The sequence below is a fragment of the Patella vulgata genome, chromosome 2, assembly GCF_932274485.2.
Source record: "Patella vulgata chromosome 2, xgPatVulg1.2, whole genome shotgun sequence".
In the NCBI taxonomy this organism is placed as follows: domain Eukaryota; kingdom Metazoa; phylum Mollusca; class Gastropoda; family Patellidae; genus Patella; species Patella vulgata.
Genome location: NC_065880.2, coordinates 78,425,700 through 78,453,134, shown reverse-complemented (window position 1 = coordinate 78,453,134; position 27,435 = coordinate 78,425,700). Strand labels below are relative to the sequence as shown.

The 27,435-nt window shown below is 36.6% G+C and overlaps 1 protein-coding gene across 2 annotated transcripts in view; it reads right to left on the bottom strand.

The window, feature by feature from the left end:
• LOC126811755 (short transient receptor potential channel 7) overlaps positions 1-20,271 on the bottom strand; it is a 164,377-nt gene extending 144,106 nt beyond the window's left edge. For both annotated transcript variants that reach the window (XM_050537642.2, XM_050537641.2), the window contains exon 1: positions 20,145-20,271. In XM_050537642.2, coding sequence (XP_050393599.1) covers positions 20,145-20,188 — 44 coding nt within the window. In that variant the 5' untranslated portion in view covers positions 20,189-20,271. The remainder of the gene's footprint in view (positions 1-20,144) is intronic.
• Positions 20,272-27,435: the final 7,164 nt, after the last annotated feature.

The window sequence follows — 27,435 nt, the reverse complement described above, 5'->3', positions numbered from 1 at the left end:
TCGGACGGATCTACGAAGTTTACTAAAGATAGAACGGTGTCTGGGATATGTCCCAAAAACCAAACCGGTACAAAAGGACAAATATCCCCCCCCCCTCCACTAGCATCGTCCGGTGCGGGATAATACAGGTTAAAGGGGATAAACCTCTAATTCAATATTTTCCATAACATTCGAAATTAAAAACACGAATTAAAATTATATATTGGTTCATTCCAATCAATATTGATGTTGTTATATTGTCACGAAACTATAGCATCCTAATATCCAATATTTAATACATAATGAATATGTTATAATCAGTACACGAGTCGTGCATTCTATGGTTTCCGTCAATATAATTTATAATTAAAGGAGCAAAACCTGATTCCTTTTAATCAATATTGATGTTGTTATCTCGTCGTAAAAATATGGGATCCTTATATCCAATATTTAAGACATAATGAATATTTTGTAATCAATACACGAGTCGTGTATTCTATGGTTTCTGGCACTATTAGTAATGAACAAAGAAAAACATATCCTATGCGTAAGTAATTAATAATGGCTGATTCACAAACGACAAAATAATAATAAAAAGGGTGTAGAATGGACTAAGCAGGCGTAAACGACTGTCAATCAGCTTGGACTGATAAGAAATTACAATACTTTTTCCAAATTGAAAATAAATCACTTTATATACATTCACATACAATAAAGATACATTATGTAAGATTTAAATAAAGAGCTAGCCATTCTTGCTATAATAGTTCGAAAGTAGATGATGTAAAATGAATAATTTGAAAATTTCATTCAAATTACTCTATTGCAAGCGAAGATATTAGCCTTTGAAGGTTTGACAGACGTGTGCAATAATTTCAACCACCGTACTGGTTGATCGAAGCTATGTCTTGGTCCTCCATATTTGATTAAATCAAAGTATCGCTGAAACATTCTAATCTATTTAATATCGGAGAAATCTGATGCCATCGAGAGTTGATTAAGGCCTGGATCAGTTAATTAATGTCTAATTAATACTTTAGAAAACATTTCAGGTCTAAAGAAAGACCTGCAATAGGCAGATTTAGCTCTTGCATAATGCATGTTTAATACGTGCTTTAAAACTTATTTAGTCTATTGTAAAGTTCCAAAAATATGGATACACTCTTTAAAAATGAAAAGATTGTACAAAAGTAAAACTTCTGGGAAAGTTATACTAACCGGAGGACTTCATATGGCGGGAGATTTTGTTGTAACATAATGTCTGATAATATCCAGCTAGTCACAAGAACAAATATATAATCCTCTATTTTATCGTGCAATTCATGAAGTCGACATGCAACAAGTTCCACAGAACTAACCCAAGTAAATATAATTTTTGAAATATTTCAGGTAATATTGATCTAAAGGACGGTTCATATCGCCAGCTATATAATCAAAGCTGTCATCTCAAATGCAAAAAAATATCTGTAAAGCGATCGTCATTGTTTTATTTCATAACTTCAGGTAAACGCGGCTCGATACATCTACATAGCCATTGTGTTGTAAGCCAATCATTTGTGGGCTGTTAATACGAAATAACGCATTCCATCATCAAAAATAAACATGGTGGCAATATTAAACGAGATCCCGTCATCAATCAAGAGATGTGACGTTTTTTCACCGATTACATGCCACGTGTTGATAATCAGCCCAGCCAATAAACGACGGCGTGACAATGAAGAAAAATTTAGCTTAATGATACGTTTAACTCTAAAGTATCAATGGATCTTTTACGTAATTATCGTTTTTGTGTGGTTTTCATTATGATTCTCCCATGTATCAAATATCCATTATTCCCTTAAACAAGGAAGACGGGATCAATCGGCATATTTCCATTTTCACTTTAATATCTTTTTAACTAGAGAAAAAATGACACTGAACAGGAGATTTAGGCGGAAAAAGTCCAGAAAATAGGTTACATCGATATAACTGCTCCAGATCTCGTCGCGGTTTTTGGTCAAAGGTGTTTATGATTAATGGCGTTATAGTAGGAATTCTTTTATGCCATGGAATGTAACTTGGGTAAAATACCTTTGAAGTGTCATTTCTGATCGAGATTTTTTATATGTCATACAACTGCCCTGATTTACTTCCGGTCCCAAGAGGTAGCTACGCGACGTTTATTTCATTACTCCAGATACTGTGACATTTTTAACACGCCTGGCACTTCATTTCCGTTTAACAGTCATTCTATAAGGTAACATGTTTGCTATTAATTTACAAAAAAACAATCACGTCCAACATGGGGTTAAAACATACAGTACCATTAAGGTCATTTAAAATCAAGCTGTCACAATTCTCAAATACAAGGTTTGATAACTCCAATTCATAAAGTGGTTGGCTATACCACAAAAACTGTTGTTTAGAGCCCGTGACGCTATCGAGACATGGGCTGGGCGGAGTTAACTAGTTAAAAAAAATTTAACTAGTCAATTTTTTTAACTAGTTGTAAATTAAAGTCAAAGTTTTAACAAGGAAATCTAGCTCTTTGTGAGTTCAGTATGATTAATTTCAACTTATGGACTCGTATATGAACAGAGCCAAATGGCTTTATGTAAAAAAAAACGGCAACTGCAATCGTTTTCGTGCATGGCAGTAGTAAAGATTAATTGAAAATATTGGACAATTCTATAGTGTTATGTTGCATAAACGTGTTAAAGGTTATATAAACATGAATATCTTTAATTTGTGGACGTATTTGCCATGTGTTTGTTGTTCTAGTGTAATTTTGCCTTATTAACTATTTTAACTTGTTAACTAGTTAAGCCAAAACGTTGACTCAGCCCAGCCCTGTTTATATAACATTTGAGGGTTGGGGGTGGATTGTTGAATTAAAATTGAACCATATTATGTTAGTCCCGAAATGACATAGTTTGTGTCGAGTGGACGTTACCTCCCCTTCTCTTTCCCTCTCTCACTCCCCCCTCTCTCTCTCTCTCTTTTCCTGGGTACAGTTCATAATTTATTTTAGCGTTTTATAAAACCCTGGTAGAATGACTACTGTCATCATAATTGGATAAACAATGAACCCAGTATAATGACAACTGTCGGTTAATAGAATAAACGATTGTGCCAGTCTAACTCAAGGCACATTATTAATGAATAATGAAAGTTCACAATAAAAAACAAAGAAATAATAAAACCCCTGATATTCAGAAAATCGTAATCTTAGCCATATTTAATCACGGTGACATGTTATTGTTAACCAGGCAAAAACTCCACCAGAGTCGGAATTGTCCTAGATTCTGTACTGCATTAATCTTTTACATATCAGAATTCAACATAAATATTTACATGTGTTTTTACCCATTCCTGATAATAAATGTTTTTCCTGTAAGATGTGATTTTTGTATTTTGTTATTAAAGATGTATTATATAAGATTTGGATACAAAGTTGGCCGTTCTTTTAATAATAATTCAAAATTAATATGTTAAATATTTCATTCAAATTATTTAATTCTGAGCGACGTTATCACCGTTTGAAGTTTTGATTTAGACTGTATATTATCGGAGCAACGTCACTTGTTAATCGAGACTCGCTCACGCTTCTCCAATATTACCAGTGGGTGTGATAAGATTTGATTTCAATACACAGCATTACCAATGGATGTTTTAAGATTTGATATATTCAATACAATATTCCGGCTGGTGTGATAAGATCTGATATATTCAATGCACGCTAATAACAGTGGGTGTGATAAGATTTGATATATTCAATACACAGTATTAACAGTGGGTGTGATAAGATTTGATATATTCAATACACAGTATTAACAGTTGGTGTGATAAGATTTGATATATTCTTTGTAGCTTTTTCCTAAGTGTATCAGGATTATCGCCCGTATTATTATTATTTGATCCTTATTTTTTACTATGCATAAAGCTATTTAATTTTACTGGGATTTTTACTACATTTAATGAAATTGGTTATTTATGAAGGGATTTCCTTCAATGTGCCTACCTTGCGATTTATTGTAGCATATAGCCGATCATGACCCACACTAGTATGATACAGCGTTTGGGAAATATCCCCCTCTTTTTCTTGAGTTGCTTCCCTTATTGTTAGGTTTTTTTTTCCAATCCCAATCTGATTAAAATACAGATCTAGATTTCGTTTCGATTTTTTTTAAAATACTTTCGATGGCCTTTAATGCATGAAGATCTGACTAGTTGTAGTGGGAGGTCGCGTCAGGGGTCATACGAGCGGCTTTTGATCCTATGATGTCAGAAATTTGACTAACCATTCAACGTTGGTGTTTTTTTAGTAGGATACCCACAGTTCCGTGCAACACATGCCAAGAGCTCGCTGCAACAAACCGTTTCATTGGCTAATCCCTCACATCAGCCAGAACGCGGGTTATTTAACAACTCTTCCAGATCCTAGTGTAATAAAGACAAGAACAAATTAATTTTGAACTATAAAAAATGAAACGAAATAGGATCTTGGTTTTAATCAGATACAGTCCCGGGACTGTACAGCGCAGTGGAGGCTTACGGCTAGACGTAAACGTTATTATTAACCGTGGGTGTGATGAGACTCGTATCTGTTTTATTTACCTAAAGATCAGAGTACCATAATAAATCAATGTTGTTAGGCATGGCTGACATCCCTACATAAGGCGTGCATCTTGATGATATTTTAAATAGGTAAAATGCATCCATAAAATTGATAACAGTTCCTTATCAAAGGCAGCTATATGTGCTCAAAAATACGAGATGTAGTCGGTAACAATGGGACTGGTAAAATGGCACGTTAAGGGAAAATACAGGTGAAATAGGTACAGGTAAAATGGGTTCGATTTAGGATTAATTGTCATTATTAACCTGTGCCAGTATTACCTAAATTCGATCGATGCACCTTGATTTATTTCAGTTCAACTAAAGGATGGCATAAATTGTAAGCTGGTTATATATTCTAACAACAGAATGGGGCAAATTTTGTTTAAAAATAAAAATAGATGACCACCTTCAAGCGCTACCCTAAAGTAAAGAATGTCTTAGTGGCGTCATTAATACTTCAAGATCTACAAATATTAAAATGGTGATGTTTTTATTAAATCGGTCAGATTGGCTTATTTTGTGTTGACACTATGTATAAGCCACGTTTCTATTTTTTCCAGTTGACAATTTATTGTTCCGGTTCCGTCAGTGATAGTCATGAACGAAATCTATAGTGTCATATGTGAAAGGGGCTTAAACTAGAAACTGCCATCGTTATTTATCTGTTGTTTAAATATAGAAATATGTAGAACATCATTTTTAAAAACCAGAGAGAAGAAAAATGATGGATGCGTGGTGTGTGGGGAAAGGTGAATCAAGCTAGTTTCGTTTTCTTATGATGTCACGTATTCTTCACAGCGATTGGGTCCCAGTTGGTCCGAGGGCCCAGAGCTACCCAGCCCGCTCCTGATTGTGAGCATTATCTGAAAGCGTGTTTAGGGGTTTAACATAGGCTATGCCTGTTCCCAAATCCCTGTTCATATACAATTTGAATTTAAATGTTGTTTGTATTTTTTTTATATATAAAAAAGGCATGTTTATTAAAGGAAATACGGCCAGTATAGTAACGGTAGTATTACTGGGAAACCATCTGGTTGTTCTGTTTTCTGTTCAGTCTAATTCGTAACCGTTTAAAGGTCAATAGACGAGAAAATGGTTGTTCCTGTTGTCCTTGTCAATTTACAAAAACAATGAAATTCTGTTAACCCTTTCACGATACCATCCCATGGAGACTCTAGACACGTTACAGTTAGATCAATGGCATCATTGTCTTGAAACGATTGGCCACCTACAAGATATCCGATCTACTGAATCTGTGTCTCGTGTTACGATTCCAGTCCATTTTCAGAATAGTTCCGTGTAAAATAATAGGGGTTTGGGTGGCCGAATGGTTTAATGCATTCGCTTTAGATCAGCAGGTCTGTCCTTAAGTCGGTTGGAGTGGTTGCGTTTCCCCACTCGTACGTGACAAGGGGTAGGATCGCCGGTCTAACATCGTTGGTTTTCTCCGGGTCCTCCGGTTTCCTCCCATAGTCCAAATTATTTCAACTAAAATTGATTGATCGTATGTTAGTCCCAAAATCTCTCTCTCTCTCTCTCTCTCTCAAATTAGCAGGAGTTTTTAATTGGTTTACGCAACATCATAGGTATACTTTAAACGATTTATACGAATCGATTGCCTATTTAAAAAGAACCTTGTTAAACTTGATGTATTCAGATATTAAGATACACCCTTCAGATCACATAAAACGAGCAATATATAAACATCGTTACCCCAATCATCAAAATAAATCCTGGGTTTATTTCAAAGGAAACATAATATGCGGCAAGACAAAACAAAACATTACAAAAGGATGCAGAGTATTGATTTTAGCTGAAGTGTAAAATGGTGAAGCCTGGCTTCACATCTCACGAATCGCCGTTTATCCGCCTTTCTATCATGATGGTTCCGTCATTATTTCAAACGTTACTTTCCTCGATTCATGAATCAGACATCAAGAAAGTCTTTACGTCTCTACATGCTCCCTAGACAAATATCTCTAAGAGAACGCGACATGAAGATATTTTATTCAAATTTATAGAATGCAGCTTCCAATTCACGGTGCGAAACATTAAGTTTTTGCTTGAATATCTTGTTGAAATGTTACCGTGTAAAAAACATAGTCAATTGCCAGATGCCCCGCGTGGATTATGCTCAGACAAAAATTATCTTTAAAAGAACACAAATTGAATATATTTTATTTGAATTTTTATTATATAATAGCATACAGCTTTCACTTCACTGTGCGAAACAATTCTTTAATAAAGTGACTTTGGGACTAGATATGTATTTCATTTGATACACGATGACGATTCCATAGAAATGGAGAGAGAGGGAGGAAAGACTTATGGTTCAATTTTATTTCAATAATTCGGTTGCGAGTAAGGGGTCTATAGCAGTTGGAATAAACCGACGGACCCGGTGAAAACACACAAAGTTAAATAAGCGACGTGGAGCTTTATACTTTTCTTGAAGAGTTTCGCCCTTAAAACAACAAGAAGGAGATTGCCTAGTGTATGCAACAAGGTCTGGTTCCAAAATTTCACCTGATTAAAACTAAACTAATATCCAAATACCTGTTTAATTGCTAAAGAACACTAAGGCGGTGCCTTATTGAACCGTGCATGCTACTAGTTTATGCTTAATGAATGTCATAGTATTAGATCTGAGGCTAAATCGACTACTCTTAATCCCCAAATAAGGGGATTTCCACATATTTTGACCCAGGCGAACCAGTTAATTACCAAGATGAGAAAATGTGTCAAAAATGGAATCAGCTGCCTCCAAAACATATATTTTGACACCAAATGTGATCATTTTGTAAAGTTCGAATTTTCCCGCCAAAACTGACCGCCATCTAGAATTATTAACTCCGCGGTATAACTAATCACCAAATGTGTATGGAAACTCGATCATATTATGATAACTGGATAAAAACTGTCAATTTCTAGTAAAAACTGGTGTCCATTTTGGATTTTTACCAATTTAACGCATTTGGGCACAGATTTCGGACTAGGACTTTTTTTTTGGTGATAATATACGTCTAGAACGACCATAAACCGTGGTCGGCATTTCTGTTGTAGCAACTGTCCGGAATGGTGCGAAATTGAGTTAAAATGTCTGGAGTATACGGACTTTATACTTGTTAGTAACTTTATGTTCAAGGATTCTGTTTACCTGTAGACTAATATTAATTGAATGAAATGTGTGTCATGTCCTGGTCGCCTTATAATTCCAACCGTCTCGCCTGACATGTATATATTTTATGTTGTGTTACAAAAACATAATTTGTGTTACAGTTAGAGTTACATAATTTCACATCGTACAGATTTGATTTGAAATCTTGTTACATAAGGAAACTGCAAAATAGCTAATTTTCCATGTGTTCCATGCCATATAGAAATGTTATGGAGAAAACCTACGAGCTTGGATAGACCACCCTACTCCTTGTCAATAAAAGACCCTATGAACTAAAGCACACGCGTTAGACCATTAGACCACCCAATCCTCCCTTATTGTTATTTGTAGCGATAATGCCCATTGGTAATCCCTAAATCCGTAAATTGTATTTCATAAATCATCAGCTAACTCAAGTTGGCCAAAACGTGGATTTCAGATGAGCCAAGTTGTCAGAAGATAAATCTTATACATGTAGTATCGCTAATAAGACAGTAAATAAAATTTAAATAAAACACGATTAATGGCTGTACTTGACCATTTGACCCTGTATAAATTACCACTAGATGTCCCTAGTTGATCTTCTCCCTGGTGTGATTTTGAAGTCTGGATAACCGGTCCGTGTTACAATTCTATACTATTGGTTCATCACCGTATCTACTAGAGATGAGCCATGTATAAACAGTGCCCCTGGGATATTGGAAAATCAATTCATGGTTATCCAAATCAATCGTTTGCAAAAAAAAAATAATAATAACCGGGCCGTCCCACATCCAATAGTTGGGATGCATACCATAATATTAAAAAAAAGAACTGATTTTAATTTTTCAGTTTTATGAAGCTGAGTGCAACAAACATAACTATGGTGTTTTCTCTTGGTCGTTTTCTTCGTTTCTTGCTCTTACGTGGGGGTGGGGATGATTAACGCGTGTGCGTTGCATCATAAAGTCTGTCGTTGGGTCAAGTGGCGTGGTTTCGATTTCCCGCTTGTACGTGACAAGGAGTAGGGTCGCCTGTCCAACCTCATGGGTTTTCTCCGGGTCGTTCGGTTTCCTCCCACGGCTAAAAACCCCTACGCGAAAGTGAACTAATGACATGAAATTGAACAAAATGTTAGTCCCGAAATGACCTAGTTTGTGTCGAGGGGGACGTTAAGTCTCTTTCTCTCGCTCGCTCTCTCTCTCTCTCTCTTCACACAATCTCTCTCTTCGCACAATCTCTTGCTATAATTGAGAAAATTGAGATACGAGGAGAAAACGAACAAATTACCATGTTTTTATTATACAGAATGAATAAAAACAAGGGAATGCAGGAGTCTTTTCTATTAATCTCGTTTTCTCTTATCTAGCGACAATCAATTCTTTTTTTGAATTGTCAGATATCATCTCACAGTCTCATATAACAACTTTTCATCATCAACGGAATTATCAGTGAAATGAAATTCGGCCGTGTGTCTGTTATCGCTCGTTATTTTAGTCAGTTATATAGAAGGATAACTCGTATTTATCATTTTATGCGTCACTTCCCGTTTCTTCAAATGTTCATTACGCATCTACCGTAGCAATGATCTCTATGTTAAAATTATATTTGGAATGCGTTTAACCAGTTCTGTCACATATGTAATAATGACTGACACCAATATTGTCCTTTAACACAATGTACAATTTTTATGGATACACATTTACTGAGTTTAATACTAAGCGACGTTTCGATGAGGATACACTCGTCTTTATCCGAACGACTAGACACTGTCCTTCCTTGCCACCCTTCCCTCTGTCCTGCTCCGCTGACAAGGGTAACACCGGGGCGAACCCGAGACCTCCTGGTTAGCGAGCCAGCGTTTCACTCACTAAGCCACTGCGGCTCAAATTCTTTATCAAGATGGGGGTCGGGGGGGGGGGGGATGGCCGAATGGTTAGCACGTGCGCGCTGTATCATTACGTCTGTCATTGAGTCGACTGGCGTGGTTTCGAATCCCCGGTTGTACTGGTAAGAAGTAGGGTCGCCTGTCCAACCTCGTGGGTTTTCCTTGGGTCCCCTGGTTTCCTCCCGCTGCTAAAGACCCATACGCGCAAGCGAATTATTGTAATAAAATTGAACCTTGTGTTAATCCCGAAATGACCTAGTTTGTGTCAAGTGGACGTTAAACCTCATTTCTCTCTCTCTATCAAGATAAGAAAAAAAACATATTTATTTATAATTTATGATGAACAATCTCTAATATATTTTTTATAAATCAAACTATATATTAAATACCGTTCAGGTTTATGACAAACCGGAAGTGATAGATTAACGCCACCTGGTCTATGTTACTTCCCGTTCCGAGCTACCCCTATACCCCAAATTTCAGACTCGGGGCAGACCTAGTGTAGCCGCCAACCCCGAACAGACAGACAGACAAACAGACAGACAAACGACAGTCACAAATATTAGTATAGATAAATGTTGGAATGTTCTACAGATTAATAAGCTGAAATTAATATCTAATGGACACCTGACAATCAAATCATAGTGAGAAAATGATCTTAATGTTCGACGGAGCTTGACTTGGGTTGATAAGGAAAGTTATATTACAAAAATGAAGTTATTAATATACAAATATATAACGTTGAAATATATCCGGGTGTCTTTTTAGTAACGTCTGTTTGAATTCGCCCTGATAACCTCCTCACATCATATTTTAGATTTATACGCAACACTGGGTGTCGCCACCTGGGGGAGATAATCTATTACATTATCTCAGTAAATAAAATAAAGAATGTTAGGGGTCTAGTTTACATCATTCTGATGCTTCAAACACGATATAAACACATTTTACAGCCTCGCCCCGTAATGCTCCATTATTTCATATACCTATTACAAATATTTCATTTCTCAAATGAATTTCAATTATCGTGATATCAAATTCCAAAATGTTATAAATTTCTTTTAACACATTAAACAAACGTGCCTTTTCACATAAATAATGGTAAAAATGATTCTACTTGACTTGATTCGTTACGCTATTCTGCCTTTCTCGTTATAAAAATATATATGATGACTTGGAGCAATAAGTACCGGTAGATATTTAAATTCACTACCCAAACAAGCATGGTGACCACTGATAAAGGGGATAATTAGGACAGATTTCCTACCTAACAACACCGATAAAAACGCCTTTAATTTCAACACCTACTAACGCAGTTTGTTTATAGTCTTAAGGACTAATGTAAAGCCGCTATAAAGTGGTAGTTTTAATGAGAAGTGGAATTAGTTTGTGGGGCTATGTCATCATCTGACTTGTTTATCACTATAGTCTAGAAGGATGAGATAAGTTAGTTATGACCCTGTTTTAATAATTTCCAATATGGCAGCAAGAAAGATCCAAGATGCTTTGCACAATACAGAGATTAGTCCCGTCTAGGGTTACAGACGAGATCACGGCTTGAAGGTCATAAAAATCATTTCCATCGTAAAAATAAACCCCACGATAACTTGACTGGCTTCCATTAAGAAAGAAGTATTTGGGTTACTAAACCGAGACTTATTTTCCATCAAATTGATGACAAAATAAAAAAAAGTAGAAGGGAAGATAAGGCCAACCGTCTGCAGACGTTTTAGAAGTCTTCAATAATTTTTCTGCCTGAATCTATAAATTTATTAGATTTTCGTAATAGAAGAGGATGCATCATACGCTAAAAAAGATGATGGAAAATGAATTAAAATTTATTTTTTATTTTATAGTTTAAGCTATAAAAGTCAGGTGCTGGCTATTGTGTTATCAAATAGAAACGTATATATTCCAAAACGTCATGCGGGGTTGGATGGCTTACGTCTGGTCCCCTGGATCCATCCACTTGATTTCATAGTTTGTCTTGTTGGTATTGTTTCGCACATAGTGACATTCCCCTGCACTTACGGAAATGACGTTTTGGAGAGAGAGAGAGAGAGAGAGAGAGAGAGAGAGAGAGAGAGAGAGGGAAATGGGGTTTAACGTCCACACAAACTAGGTCATTTCGGGACCAACATATGGTTTAATTTTATTTCAATAATTCGCTTGCGGGTAGGGGTCTTTAGCAGTGGGAGGAAACCAGAGGACCCGGAGAAAAACCCACGAGGTTGGACAGGCGACCTACTTCTTGTCACGTACCACCGGGGAATCGAAATCACGCCAGTTGACTCAATGACATAGCCTATAATACAGCGCGCACATGCTAACCATTCGGCCACCTCCACCCCCCCCCCCCCCCCAGTTGTTGGAATTCAAAATATTAAACTGTAATAGTCTCAAAGATGGAGTGGGGTGATTTTATTCCTGTACAGATTGTGGTGGCGGTTGTATATTGTTATCGCCGCGACTTATTGAGTGGTCTGAGACCGTGTACAGGGAGAGAGAGGGCTCCCTTGGAAATGGACGGAGAAGACTGCGGGAGAGGGAAAGAGAGATGAAGTGGACCTCGATTGTTTCTCAAATTCTGATGGAACTTATGAACTATGTACAACTATTTAAGCTAAGTCTGTAAGACGCTGGCTCGCTAGCCTGGAGGTCGGGTGTTCGATCCCTGTATTGGCCGAGAAAGTTCATCCAGATTGTCTAGTCGTTCGGATGGGACGAAAAACCGAGGTCGTGTACACATTGGCGTGCACGTAAAAGGTCCATTGGCAGTTGGAATTCGATATAAGAGTAGCCCGGGCAAAATTTCCCCCATAGTACACTGTATGGCGTATGCCCGTCTTCATTAGCCCAGTCGGAGCAGAACAGTAGGAGTGGTCTGAGACCGTGTACAGGGAGAGAGGGAAGCTCCCTTAGAAATTGACGGAGAAGACTGTGGGAGAGGGAAAGAGAGATGATGTGGACCCCGGTTGTTTCTCAAATTCTTATAGAATTGATGAACAACTATTTCACTGAATAATGTTATTTGAGTATCGACACCACACTATATCAGTTGAATACAATATGGAATAATAAATTTTATTTTATGATCAGTAGTGGAATACCGTGTTTTATCAGTGAAATAAAAGTGTTATTCCACTGGCTAGCAGTAGTCCATGTTGTTTTTACCTAAAATGATTGTAAAATCATAAAATAAATAGAACATTTGTCGTTTTGTCGTGAATAACATATTTTATTTCATCTCTAAGCAAAAAAACGTTTATATTTTCACTCATGCTACGCATTCGTGAAAATATAAGTTTTCTTGCTTCTCGATGAAATAAAATATGTTATTCACTCTAAAACGACAAATATCCTCTATACATTTATATCTTTCACGGGCATAAAATATTACATAGTAACCGAGATTTCATATACACTATTATCAGTTGATGTTCCAGGACTATGAAATATTAGATAGTAACCGAGATTTCATCTTATTATACTATTCTAATCTCTTAATAGACAGTAATTTGATTATTATTCATAAAGGAAATAATTGATGTATTGTAACCGAAAGTGAAAGTAGTGATTATAATGAAATCAACACGTGTTTTATACTGTGATATAACGTCGATGCTTATTAGATCATGTTATAGACACATTAATCATCTTAGTTGTCCCTCTATAGACAACTTGATACTAGACTAAGTAGCGTATTAACGTCTAAAACATCAACGATCAAAACTAGAACAATACAATACACATCACTCAATAACCAATTCTTCATTGCTTTATAAAGATATCGGTTTTCTTAAGCTATTCTAAGAAGAATAAAAAAACAGATTTAGGTTTATGTTGATAGCTAATAATATATACATTACGTACTTGAGTTCTTGCTAATCCTTATATGTTGGAAGTAAAACCCCATGTCATTGCCTCATTTTATTTCTATATGGATTTATTAAAGCGTACAATCTCAAAAGTCAAAAGAATTCAGAAAGATATTCTCGATCGTTCCGCACGGGCTTGTATGATACGTGGATTGGATTTTTAAAAAAAACCAATTGAAAGGTGATAACGAATATCAATATATTGTACAGTCTCAAAACAAATTCGATGTATATTAAACAATTCAACAAAATATAAACATCTTAAAGAGATGTTCCGACGACCATAATTAGGTCATGTGTTCAACCCTCTAATCTTACAATTCGGCGTAACAAAATATAAACAGTTTAAAAAGATATTCTCGCGACCATAATTAGGTCATGTGTTCAACCCTCTAAACTTTATTTTTTTGAAAGTACGATATTTATAAAGACCATGACAATGAGATAACGGACTCAGAAGTGTCTAATAATGCCACGTTACGTTAAACACGTTAATTATTACAGGACGTCAACCACAGTCTGCCGGTGATATCTTAGCCCGTTCATGATTACCCACACGCTGACCGATAACGCCAGTGCTCGTCCATTCACCGCCATGCAAGTGTACTAGCCAATGATGACAATGTTAAACTTTGCAGATTGTTATGTAATAATGTTTATGATGAGAGAAAAAATCTCTGTAGTTTGTGCATATTTTCCAATCGATGGTTGTTAAAGGTGCTAAAACTGTTCTTTGGAACCTAGAAATTGACACAAATGGGTCGCAACGCATATAATAATGTAATATGAATGTATATAAACGGATTTACAATTAGTCGTTTCCGTTTTTACTATAATTTGAAATCATTTATGTTCGGCGAAATACCAATGGTAAAATGTTTATTGTATATCAGAAGCCCATCTTTTCCGGGTAAGATCACAACATCAATGTTGATTTAAATTGACAAATAAGTCGTGTTTTTAATGTCGAAGACTTTGGATGATATTGTGTTAGAGACTTAGCTACTTTCAGAATCGCAACTGTCCAGGAAATAACCGTTTAAGTCAAATATCAATCCGAAATGTCGGAGTGAATAAAGATGTCAAATAAATAAACCCAGTATGACAGTAGCGAGTGTTCCTGACAAGTTATATATAGCGAGACCTTGCCCCCGAGTTCACAAAACATTCTCAGACTTAAAGATATATGCTAATGTCCAAAAGAAAGTATACACACTAAAAATATAACTAAGTTTTGTTTGAATCAACAAAATGTGATAAAACTACACTGAACATGTCTCGTGCGTCCAAACTCAATATTTCTAAGCAAATAAATAGCAAAACAAATTGACATCGTACCCAAATACCGCATAAAATGGAAAAAAAGACTTTGTTTGAAGCAGGACGAAATGCACAGTGTATACTTTCTTTTGGACAATAGTATATTATGGGAGATTAGATAACGAGTTGGCAGTTCTCGCTATAATAGTTAAAAACTAGATAATGTAAAGACAATTTGCTGAAAATTTCATTCAAATTGATTCACTATGAACCAAGAATTAAGCGATTGAAATTCCCGCCTAGCCTCGATCATCATTACTAAAGTTGGTACGACAAAAAGCATAGTCTGGATTATCCATTTAATCGTTAAATCGTGAAGGAAAGTTATGCAGCAAATCGGCTCACAATCCACTAAAGATCGCAGGATAGCGATTATGGTATGGATAGGTTAATTAATGTCTAATTAATAATTTAGATAACATTTCAGGCCTAAAGAAAGATCTGCAATTGGCAGATTTAGCTCTTGCATAATGTATGTTTAAGTTAAGAATTTATTCAACTTCCATTCAATGTTAATGAGAAATATCTTTTGATCCAGAAACACAGAAATTTGCACATAGTTTATTATTGATGTATTTGATACATTAAAACAACAAAAGTTTTATAAACTATATTTTAGTTAAAGGGACTATCCCGATTTGAACAGAGTCTGAAAAATAAAAATCCGAGTACGTATGAAATTTAAACGCCAAAATATAGACGAATGGTGTATTTACCCCGTCTCAAAATTTTAGCTCAAAATACTGAGGTATTTGGACGTGAATATCAAAACTGCTTATCCGGGCACGTAACCCTTTTAAGATTTCGGGTCAGTTTTTTCGATGAGTGACCTGATAATCGATTCCACTTCCTTTTGAGGTTTATACAGTGAATGTCCCATGTGCTATACTTGATAACGAAAGGTAAATTTCACCAACACATTATTTTCATAAAATAAAAGTCTGGTTTTATCCACACACCGCATAATACAGCTTTGTGACACCAGTCTCCATTTCCAGATGAAGACAGACGGGTTCAAGTTGTTTGAAAACGTATCACATATAGTTAGTTGCTCGGCCCTAATGCAGAGGATTTTAAGGGATTTTAATACAAAATTAAGCAGTTTTATTCTCCAAAATATTATCGGGATTGGCCCTTTAAAATAAGGCGAACAATTTTGAGTAAATTCTTAACTTAAGTCTGAGAATGCTTGGTGAAATTGGGGCTTGGGGCTTAACGCCTATCTGACACAAACTAGATTATTTCGGGTCTAACATGGTTCTATTTCAATTATATAATTCGCTTGCTCGTAGGGGTCTTTAGCAAGAAATGTCGATACAATGCGTGTAACGTAGCGACTATTCAAATAATGTATAATTAACACATATAGTTTAAAATAATATTTTAAGGGTCTATCTATGAATAGTCAATAAATATATATTGATAACGTTTTTAATTGGAACCATACTCATAATATTGGTATATACGCGGTGAATGCTTATTTGGCACACATTCTGCAATAAAAAATAATTACAAATCATTTGTGTTATATATGTAGTACCAAATCTATAATAAATTGGCATGCGGAAGTCTTTCTCTGAAAAAGACAATAAACGAGAACTGCACACAGCACGAGAACTGGACAAAGAACACAGATGGAACAAACCATACAGTATAGACAGCATACAAATATTCCCCATTTTCTTGAGTTACTTTCCTTTATTGAACACGAGATCTACTGACTAGAGAGTCAGCGCCTGAACCACTGAGCCACCCTAACGCTTGTATTACCATTTACATCCCACTTCTACTCGTTGCCACTGGTAACCTTTGATAAAACTGTCCTGTTTAATCGCATTACATGCTTAAAAGTATCAGTAATGTACAGAAAGAGCACTGTTCATTTCTGATACACGGATACTTTTAAACCGTTTTAGATACCTATCAAGCAATCAGTAGCGGACGTTTAGTCCGATCCAGATCGCAAATGAAGACGATGGCTGTAACCAATGTACATGAAACAACTAGTCAAAATCATAGTAACAAAACAAAATGGGGGGAACTACATGGCAGTTCAAAAACATATACAATGACATTAAATTAACATAACAACATATTACAAAAATCAATTATTATACATATCAATTGGCATCTATTTTATAATTTGGTTTGATTTATATTAATATGCAAAATATATATATTAGAATATTGAATAATTATTTTAATTAATTGTGATGATAGAAGGCGCAGTTCTCTTGCTGGACACTTCGCAGGCATTGATAATAAGCAGGATGAAAAAAACGCCTAGAAAGTCATAAACTTTATTACAAATAAATTTCAACGGAAGAACCATCCGCCGATGCATACTTTCACCAGGAATGACCCACGTTTCGCATTTCCTTTACACTAAATTTAATAATATCGCAGTCCTCTACGCCATAGATAAGATGTTTTGACGGTGTGGTGTAAACAAACACGTGATTGTTTTACGCTCAGAGTATCATAGCAAGACGCACGTGTAAATACTACTCAGGTGGTGTCTCCACAGCGAAATCATTCTACCATGAAATGTAACGTGAGGCTCAGAAAGGGATAAATAATGAAAGAGCAGAAAGTATTTGTCACTTTTCGGTTGAAACGACTCGATGATAAATACTATTTTTCACATGTTGGTTCACAATACTCGATAGAAATGTGATGTAAGTAACTTATTAGCACCTTTCCGAGGTGTATCGGTGAATATCAGGACAGTTTTGGTCGAGGGGCCCAGTGCTAATAACTACTACATACTTGTACTTATTCAAATAGTAATGGTTATAAGCATTTTGGCCCACAAAACTGTTCAAGTCTCCCACACGGAACATGAAGGTGATGATATTATATAGCTGATCAAACCAATCATATCTTTCAACCCTGGATTGGTTTCGAATCCCCGCTTGCACGTGATAAGGGATATGGTCGTCTGACCTGCCTCGTGGGTCCCCAGCTTTCCTCCCACTGTCCAACCCCTACAAAAAAGCGAATTTAGACCCGAAATGACCTAGTTTGTGTCGAGTGGCCGTTAACTCTCACTGCTAAAGACCCCTGGGCGCAAGCGAATTCTTGAAATAAAATTAAACCATGTGTTAGTCCGAAATGACGTAGTCTATGTCCAGTGGACGTTAAACCCCATTCCCCCTCCCTCTCTCTCTCTCTCTCTCTCTCTCTCTCTCTCTCCTATAGGAACACATCACTATAGAGCCCATATTCGGTAATTTCCAATATCACCAAAATACTGTTAAAAGCGCCGATACAAGTGAAATTACCTATTTCTCCTGATGTTGATCTATAATCAATATACATTATAAACAACACCGTTTGATTTAAATTTGACAGGTAGGAATGTTGATTACAGTCTGGAATCACCCTGTTTATACACGAACATGTACATGGAAACAATGATTGGTGATATCACTTCCGGTGATAGCGGACGTTAAATAACAATACTTCACACACACGAGAGAACAGTCTTCGAAACGGCGTCCCCAAAAAACTATTTCAAACACACACAAGAGAATGGTCTTCAAAACGTCGTCCTCAAACTTAGAAGGTGTTTTCCATAAGTATAGTTTATTACTCTATCCAGTTTCTAAATGCCCCTAAAAGATTGGTGTGTCGATTCGATTCAGGGCCCACATGAACTAAAATCTTACATCAAGTGGCCGAAGATGAACAAAAATTCTAAAAACAAAGTCAAACGTCCTTGAACTTTATTGAATTCTAGAAACAAAACCAAACGTCCTAGACTGGTTTCCAAAGCGCTTAGAAACACTCATGTGTAATGAAGCGCTATATAAATTCAACAATACTAATATTAACAATATTGAAGACAACGTTCTCTTGTATTACATACAACTTAGATATCTAGGACAAACAGTACAGAAGTCAGTTTTACTGAAACCCGAAAACAATAACAAATGAATTCCACAGCTAGTTCTAAGAATTATCGACACGTCAGTATGTTGAAATTTGTTCCACTGGCCACATTTAGACACTTGGCGGCACGGATCTGGAACGCGGGCCGCATGTTTGACATCCATGCTCTAAAAGATTAAGCATGTTTGTCTTATTGTAGAATTTGAATTTATAATCATTAAAGTCAACATTACATCGACTCAACAACAAACCAATTGACTTATATATTTGTTAAGCTTTAGTGTTATGCTAAATAATGCGCCTGTTGTCTTTTCAAACCCAAAAATAGGTCTAAAGACAATAATCTTTTACAAAGCAACCAACCCGAAGGCGCCATAACCTCTTTGATAATGTGCATAAGTCGATCAGCCACGATGCTCTGATTCTACAATTAGCTTAAAGGCATTTTATTAGATAAACGTATCATTTCAAAACAAGCGACCTTTTTTTTTTTGGAACTCATTGTTATCAAAGACAAACATCTATTGTCTATTGATCTTGATTCCGCCATTTTTAATTTGGTGAATTTGGTGCAGCACATGTTTTTCTCTTGCTTTTACTTTAATTGTTATTTTTTTTCTATTCTTTTCCGTGACAGACGCAATTAAGTTAACATTCTTTATATAATCTATCTGCTTCAACCGTTAACATTTGGAATTTTATCCAACATCCATTTTTCAAGATGGGCGACTTCATTCTGAAGTTTTCGTCACTACCTTCCGTTCTTAGCTACTATTTATTCTGGAATAATTGCATGAAACAGAAATAATCTTCTGCACCTCTCAGACTAATAAAGACAGGCATGGACCATGCAATGGTCTACGAGGAAAATTTTGCTCGAATTCGAATTCCAACTCTCAAGGTTTCATTACGTGTAGGACAATGTTTACAAGGGAACTCATTTTTTTTGTCCCGTCCGAAAGACAAGACGCTGTTCCTTGCCAGGACCTCCGTCCTGCACCACTGACAATGGAAAACCACACTGGAAAATCCCAAGAAAATGTATTTGCCCACACCGGTAGCGAATCCGAGACCTATGGTCAGCGATCCACTGGCAGTTTTAATTCGGTATAAGAGTAAGCCTTAGCACCGCTGTCCAGGCAAAATTTCCCTCATAGCACACTGCATGGCGTATGTCCGGTCTTCATTAGACCAGTCGGAGGAGAACAGTAGGACGTTAAACGTCATTTCATTTCATTTCATGTAATCATACATACATATCATACATATTTTAAAACCCGGTTTCCTCCCACTGGCAAAGACCCCTACGCACAAGCGAATTATTGTCGTAAAATTGAACCATGTGTTAGTCCCGAAATGACCTAGCTTTTGTGGAGTGGAAGTTACCCCCCCCTCTCTCTCTCTCTCTCTCTCTCTCTCTCTCTCATATTTTAAAGTATATGTAACTTACCCATCCTCTACTATTTTCCCGTCGTTAGAAATGACTTCGGTCATAACGTTAAAGAAAACCCACTATCCTTAAGTGCAATCATTAGTATTCAGCTCTACAAACTTGGGTTGACGTCCGGTAATATCGCAAACAAATTGCACACTTCACCGTTCTTATTTAAATGAAGAGTAATAAAGGTGCCAGTATTTGTTCATCTGGGCCAGTATTAATTTGATATATATAAGTCAATTTATTTCCCAGCACCAATATTACATGTAGAACTATTCGTTAAAAATTATAAACTCGTTTACATTATTAACAGATGAAAATGAGTTTGGAATAATAATATATTACATGGAAATAAAACTTCTTTCAAATTCAAACACGTGCAGAGTGAATAAATATGTTACAACTAAAACAGAATCATAACATGTTTGAGGTTACCCAATTGCTGCATAAAGGTAATTAATGTGTATTGGTCTTGAATATAGTTTTATACTAATCGTACAAGATCGAATTCATTAATTAATCAAACACACAGCATCGTGAAGTTTAAAGATACATGTACGCGCAGGTTTTACAGACTGAAACTCCAGGGCCTCAACATCAAAAGGGGCCCCCATGTTCCTGAAGCAACGATTGCTAGTTTTACAGCATCAGGACGTTGATAGATTACTTTTCAAATCCCGAACTTATAGCTACGTTTTGTCTCTTTTAGCGTCCAATCAGAAGTTGTGACACTAAGACAATCAAATCAACTATAGTGACCTCCACAGAAACCTTGACATTGAACCAACTTTGAACTTTGCGACTCGATTATCACAGGTAGACATTTTAGCTGGAAAGCGTGAGACCTGGTATTTACGATGATCGAGTAATCTGATAGGCCGAAATTGTAGGGTATTACGTGAAGGCCTTGATAAGATGTACGGAGTTAAAGCGGGATCAAGCCTTCTATTGAAGATGGCGGGCCCCCAGCCAAGGTATATAATTAGTTCTGACACTGGCATAAGCCTTTCCTACACGCACTGAAATTTTAATCATCCGCCATCATCCTCGCCTTTTTGGGGCAATTGTGTTTAAAACTATCCTTCATCTTCCTATTCGTGAGGGAGGGCTTGTCGTTCTTGCGATAACAGGTCCAAAGTAGATAATGAAATGACGAACATATTGCAAAGTTCGCTCAAATTACTTTATTCTGACTGAAGTTATGAATGTTTGAAGTTTTGAGAAGAAATTGTCACAATTCAGATTCTCGATTGTGAGTATCATTCCCCTGAAACTAAACTAAGTTTCGCAAATAAGTCCTTTCAGTGGCAGTATTCGACGATTTTACCGTTTAATGCAGATATGGCGGGAATTGTCTAATCTACTCAATATCTAAGCCACCCGATGGCCGTGCGCACAAATGTCTGTATTATAATAATTGATATAAGATAAGCAAGTTTAGCTCTCGCATAATATTTCTTTAAAGTTAATACCGTATTTTGTAATCGAATGACCGTTGAAATGCAAGTTCGCATATTGAATATAAGTTACATATATTTTTATTTTCTTTTCACAGGTAAACATTACTTATTAAGAACAATTTATTATTTCATATTAGAGCAGAATTAGTATTTTTTAGATTATCACAGGTATAATATAACACGCCTTTACATGTGTAATTATTTATAAAACTCCCGCGTATAAAATACGTCGAAATCATTAACTCGGCTCTCTTTTAACTCTGAAATAATTTACCCCACCTGTGATATAAGAATCTCATGTTTTCTAGTATATTAATCATTTCGACGACTGTGTAAGTACCAACATTATGATATATACTAAACAGGTAGGGGGTTGCATACCTCAAGTAAGGCCACACCAATGTGATTTTCGGGAACAAGACAGAGAAATGGGATTTAACGTCCTACCGACACAAACCAGGTCATTTCGGGACTAACATATGGTTCAATATTATTTCCAGAATTCGCTTCCGTGTAGGGTCTTTAGCTGTGGGAGGAAACTGTTCTTCGAGGACACCTGTAAAAGGTTTTCTTCTTATTTCTTCGAGGGAAATGACTCGTTTAAAGATACATTATGGGAGATAAGATAAACAGCTGACAGTTCTCACTATAATAGTTAAAAACTAGATAATGTAAAGGCAATTTGCTGAAAATATCAGTCAAATTGATCCACTATGAACCGAGAATTAAGCGACTGAAATTTCGGCCTAGCCTCGATCTTCATTACTAAAGTCTGTACGATAAAAAAAACATAGTCTCGATCATCCAGTTCATGGTTAAATTATGAATTGAAGTCGAGCAACAAATGGGACCTTAAGAAAGATCTGAAATAGGCAGATTTAGCTCTTGCCTAATGTATGTTTAAAAAACAAAACTACTTGGTTGCATTGTTTAAAGGCTTTCATTTCCAACCCTTTAAGTTTTGAAATTTTAAACAAAGCATCTGTCACGTGATTCAAGTGGCAATTTAGTTTTCTAGATACCGAAGAACAGTAAATCAATTTGGTTTGGCCTAATATAATGAAGTTGCTATAGAAAAGATGGCAATTACGAATTTAAAATGTCAAGATCTACATCTTCACCGGATGTACTGACACTAATCACAAATAGTAATTGTCAAAAAAATGTACGAAATAGACAGAATGCCAAATACAACCCCCATCTGTATCAATTATTTGTGTATTATTTGAACTTACAGGTGAGGCCAAAGGTTTGCCGTAACCAGGTATATAAAAATATACAAATATAAATTGTACATTATATAAATGAAATAAAATGAAATGGGGTTTAACGTCCTGCTGCTCTGCTCCGATTGGGCTATATAATAAAGACGGGCATACGCCATACAGTGTGCTATGAGGGAAATTTTGCCCGGGCAGCGGCACTTTGGCCTATTCTTATATCGACTTTCAACTGCCAAGGGGTCTTTTGCGTGCATGCCAATGTATACATGCGACCTTGGGTTTTCGTACCATCCGAATGAATAGACAGCTGTTCTTGTCAGGCCCGATGTCCTGCAACACTGACAAGGGGAAGCCACGTCGGAAAATCACGATGAACTTTCTCGGCCAATGCATGGATCAAACACGCGACCTCCAGGCTAGCGAGTCAACATCTTACCCACTTAACCAACATTAAATGAAAATGGATACCGATTAAAACAATAAAGTATAGATAAACTGACGTCATACTGTTCTGCACCAGGCGGGATAATGAAGACGGGCATATGCAGTTTAATATGAGCTAAATCTTACGAGCAGGCCTCGGTTGCTTGTCTCATTCCGACGACTAGACACCGGTCCTTGCCCGACACTCCACCCAGTACCACGAATCCACGCTTGAAAATCCCGAGGCACTTTCTGGTTCAACACCGCACCCAGTACTCTCTCCCTCTCGCTTTGTTGCTGAGCCAGCGTGAATTGGAAAACTTCAATGATAGAAAGAGTACGATCTTACAAACCATGGTAAAATAATATTATCACAAACAAATCTTTATAAACAATTTAGAAAATCCTATTTTGAGTCTTTGTGAGAAAAAACCCGAAGTGATTTGACCTTTATGAATATACTTCAAATAATAAAAGGTATTGTTTATTTTTGTTGCAAAATAAAGCCCACGTACGTTAAATTTTTCTTAATACATTTCTTTTTTTGAACGATATTCAGTATTCGCTCCTACTTTGTAAACATCTATATCAATATTATTGTTTCTTCAAGGGATGAAAAACAAATTTCCTTTACACAAATTTCAATAGAAAATATAACCGGATTTAAGTAAAAAAAAACCCGGAATCTGAATAATGAATAAAAGCGTAAAATTAAATTGAATTGAAGTTTTAAAGTCATAACACGTGTCTAATCTTGTTTATAAATACGACCATCTTATCTTAAAGGTGACTGACCACCAGAACGATAAAGCTGTCCAATTTTCATCCTTGATCTCAGAAAGCGGCCATTACAGCCACGCACAGGAATAAAATAAAGTTTTCAAAACACAATACCATCAATGGTGTCATGATAATGGAAATTTGCAGAAAACTGAAGTAACGTTCATTACACGCCAGACTGCACCAGTTGACATATAATCAATTTCTAAGAATGTTTGACTTGGAATAATTGTAAATCTAGTTCTAGGAGTTGTTTAAGATCACAACCGATGTTGGTGGTACGGTTTAAAGTACAATATACACTAATCAGGTTGGAGAGAGAGAGAGAGAGAGAGAGAGAGACTTAACGTCCCCCTCTTAGGTTATTTCGGGGCTAACATTTTGTTCAATTTCATGTCATTAATTCGCTTGCGCGTAGGGGTCTTAAGCAGTACGAGGAAACCGAAGGACCCGGAGAAAACCCACGAGGTTGGACAGTCGACCTTACTCCTTGTCACGTACAAGCGGGGAATCGAAACCACGTCTCTTGACCCAATGACAGAATTGATGATGCAGCGCACACGCGTTAATCATCCCCACCGTAAGTGGGTTACGCGTCCACTCGACATTAGGTCATTTGGGGACTAACATATGGTTCAATTTTATTTCAATAATTCGCTTGCGTGTAGGAGTCTTGAGCTGTGGGATAAAAATGGTAGAAGCAGGGCTCCAAAAACCCACGAGATTGGAAGGCAACCCTACTCCTTGTCATTTACAAGCTAGGAATCGAAACCATACCACTTGACTCACTGGCATACCTTACGATCTATAGAGCACGCGTTAAAACACCCAACACCCCTTTATGTTACGAAACAAAGATACTCTTAACGTCCCATGATAGGGAAATGAAATAAAAAAAATTCTAATTTCATTTAAGTCGATCTAATGTTTTTTTCTAGCGCAAATATGGCTTGTTCTTGACTAGAAATAAAACCATATACTACGTCAACAGACAATCAATCTTTCATTCGGAATAATCAATACGAAATCAATAAAGAAATAAAATCCATTGGTTGAATTGAAGAACAAATATGCGTAATGACATTGGAAAGATAAATGAGCGACCGCCCAAGTAGATACGCAGTCGTGAAGAGTTCGTAAATGGGCGTATTCAAACAAGAACTGATTTGTGGTGTTAGATTTTCACAGTAAAAGAAACTATTTGAATATATAAGTAGAAGGAATTTGAGGTTTTAGATTTTCACATTAAAACAAACTATTTCAATTTATAAGTAGAATGAGTTTAAAGTGTTAGCTTTTCACTCTAAAACAAACTATTTGAATATTTTAGTAGAAGGAATTGAATAACGTTGGCGTTAGCCACTGGTGTAATGGTTTCAACGGCGAATAATTGGCAAGTATCTCATCAGAAATAGACATTTCCAACCACGTATCGGATGATAGATTACCGGCACAGTGCTTGTGGGTGGGCAGGGGAAACGTTTGCGACAATATATGTCCATATTACACATTGCAAATCTGTGCAATCGTTCCATGCTTTGTGCAGCCACTGGCGCTGAAAGCTGAATGGATTTTGTTACAATCGTTTACTTTTAAGATTTTGTTAACAATTGTTTACTTTTAAGATTTTGTTACAATCGTTTACTTTTAAGATTTTGTTAACAATTTTTTTACTTTTAAGATTTTGTTAACAATTGTTTACTTTTAAGATTTTGTTAACAATTTTTGGTTTATATGATATTATTTAGAATTTTCGTCGTGTAAAATGATTTATTGAATACACTCGTTAAAATTGGTAGAACTACATCTAGTTGACAACAGTGAAATTAAATGGGTTTTTACGTCCTACTGTTCTGACCCAACCAAGTTAATGAAAACGGGCATACCTAACCCTAACTCCTACTGACAATAATAGATTAAACCCAGAACAAACTGATCAGCAAGCCAGCGCCATACATCGCGGAGCTTCCGTAACTCTTACTGACAAAATTAGAAAATCCTGGTCAGCGAGGAATCGTCATACCCGCGGAGCCTCCGTGACTCTGACAAAAATAGAATTTCCCGGTCAGCGAGTAAGTGCAATACTCACGGAGAATCCGTGACTCTTACTAACAAAAATAGAACACCCTGGTGAACGAGCAAGCGCCATACTCGCGAAGCCTCCCTAACTCTTACTGACAATAATAGAACCCACATGGTAAGCGAGTAAGCGCTATACTCACGGAGTCTCGATGACTCCTACTGACAATAATATGACACCCTGGTTAGCGATCAAACGCCATACTCACGGAGCCTCCGTGACTCTTGCTGAAAAAAATAGAACATCCCGTTCCGCGAGCAGTCGCCATACTCACTGAGCCTCCGTGACTCTTACTGGCAAAAATAGAATATCCTGCTCAGCGAGCAAGCGTCATACCCGCGGAGCCTCTGTGGCCCTTACTGACAAAAATAGAAATCCAGGTCAGCGAGCAATCGCCAGTCACTGACTCCTACTGACAAGAAAATATTGAACCCGGAAAATCCTGTCCAGCGACCTAGCGCCAACCTCACAGAGCCTCGATGACTCCTATTGACAATAATAGAACATCTTGGTCAGCGAGCAAGCGCCATACCCACTGAGCCCCCGTGACTGCTACTGACAATAATAGATTGAAATATAAATAATGGCGCCCAGGTTTATCAATTGCATTTGTTTGTTTTATTGACAATATGATTTACAATATATCAATAACAGACAGTGTACTTGATTACCCTAATATTGAACTAAGTTTATTTATGTGATAGGAGTGCTCGATTCACAACACCTGTTGCTCCAGAGTGATACAACACTCTGAAGAAGCATAGCAACCAAACAAAGATACCATACGTTTTATACATGTTGTTGTTGATTATTCTGGTATAGAAACATGGCGGATATCAATATGATAATAGTCATGAGCATGTCATTTATTCAGATAACAATACACATAACGTGTTCCTTCCTCCATGATAAAATCACGTGGATGGAGTTTCTGCAAATGGACACGATGCAAACAGTTGTTAGGTTCTTTGTGTTTGGGCGGAGGAATATACTGTACACACAAACACACACATACTCGGATTATTGGATAACAAAAGCCTACGCATAACGTGGGTGAAGCTTTATCAAATGGACATGAGAAAACAATTTGTTAGATTCTTTGTCCCATGGGGTTCGATTATTTTTTCGACGTTGAATACATTGTGCACACAAATACAAAACTGACACATTCAGCGGACTTATTGCATAACAATGCGTATAACGTGTTACTTCTTCCATGTGGATTGAGATTCTTTGTGGGGTTTTATTTTGGACGGTGAATACACTGTATACACAAAAGTACAAACTTGACACGTTCAGCGGGATTATTGCATAGCAATACACATAACGTTATAGTT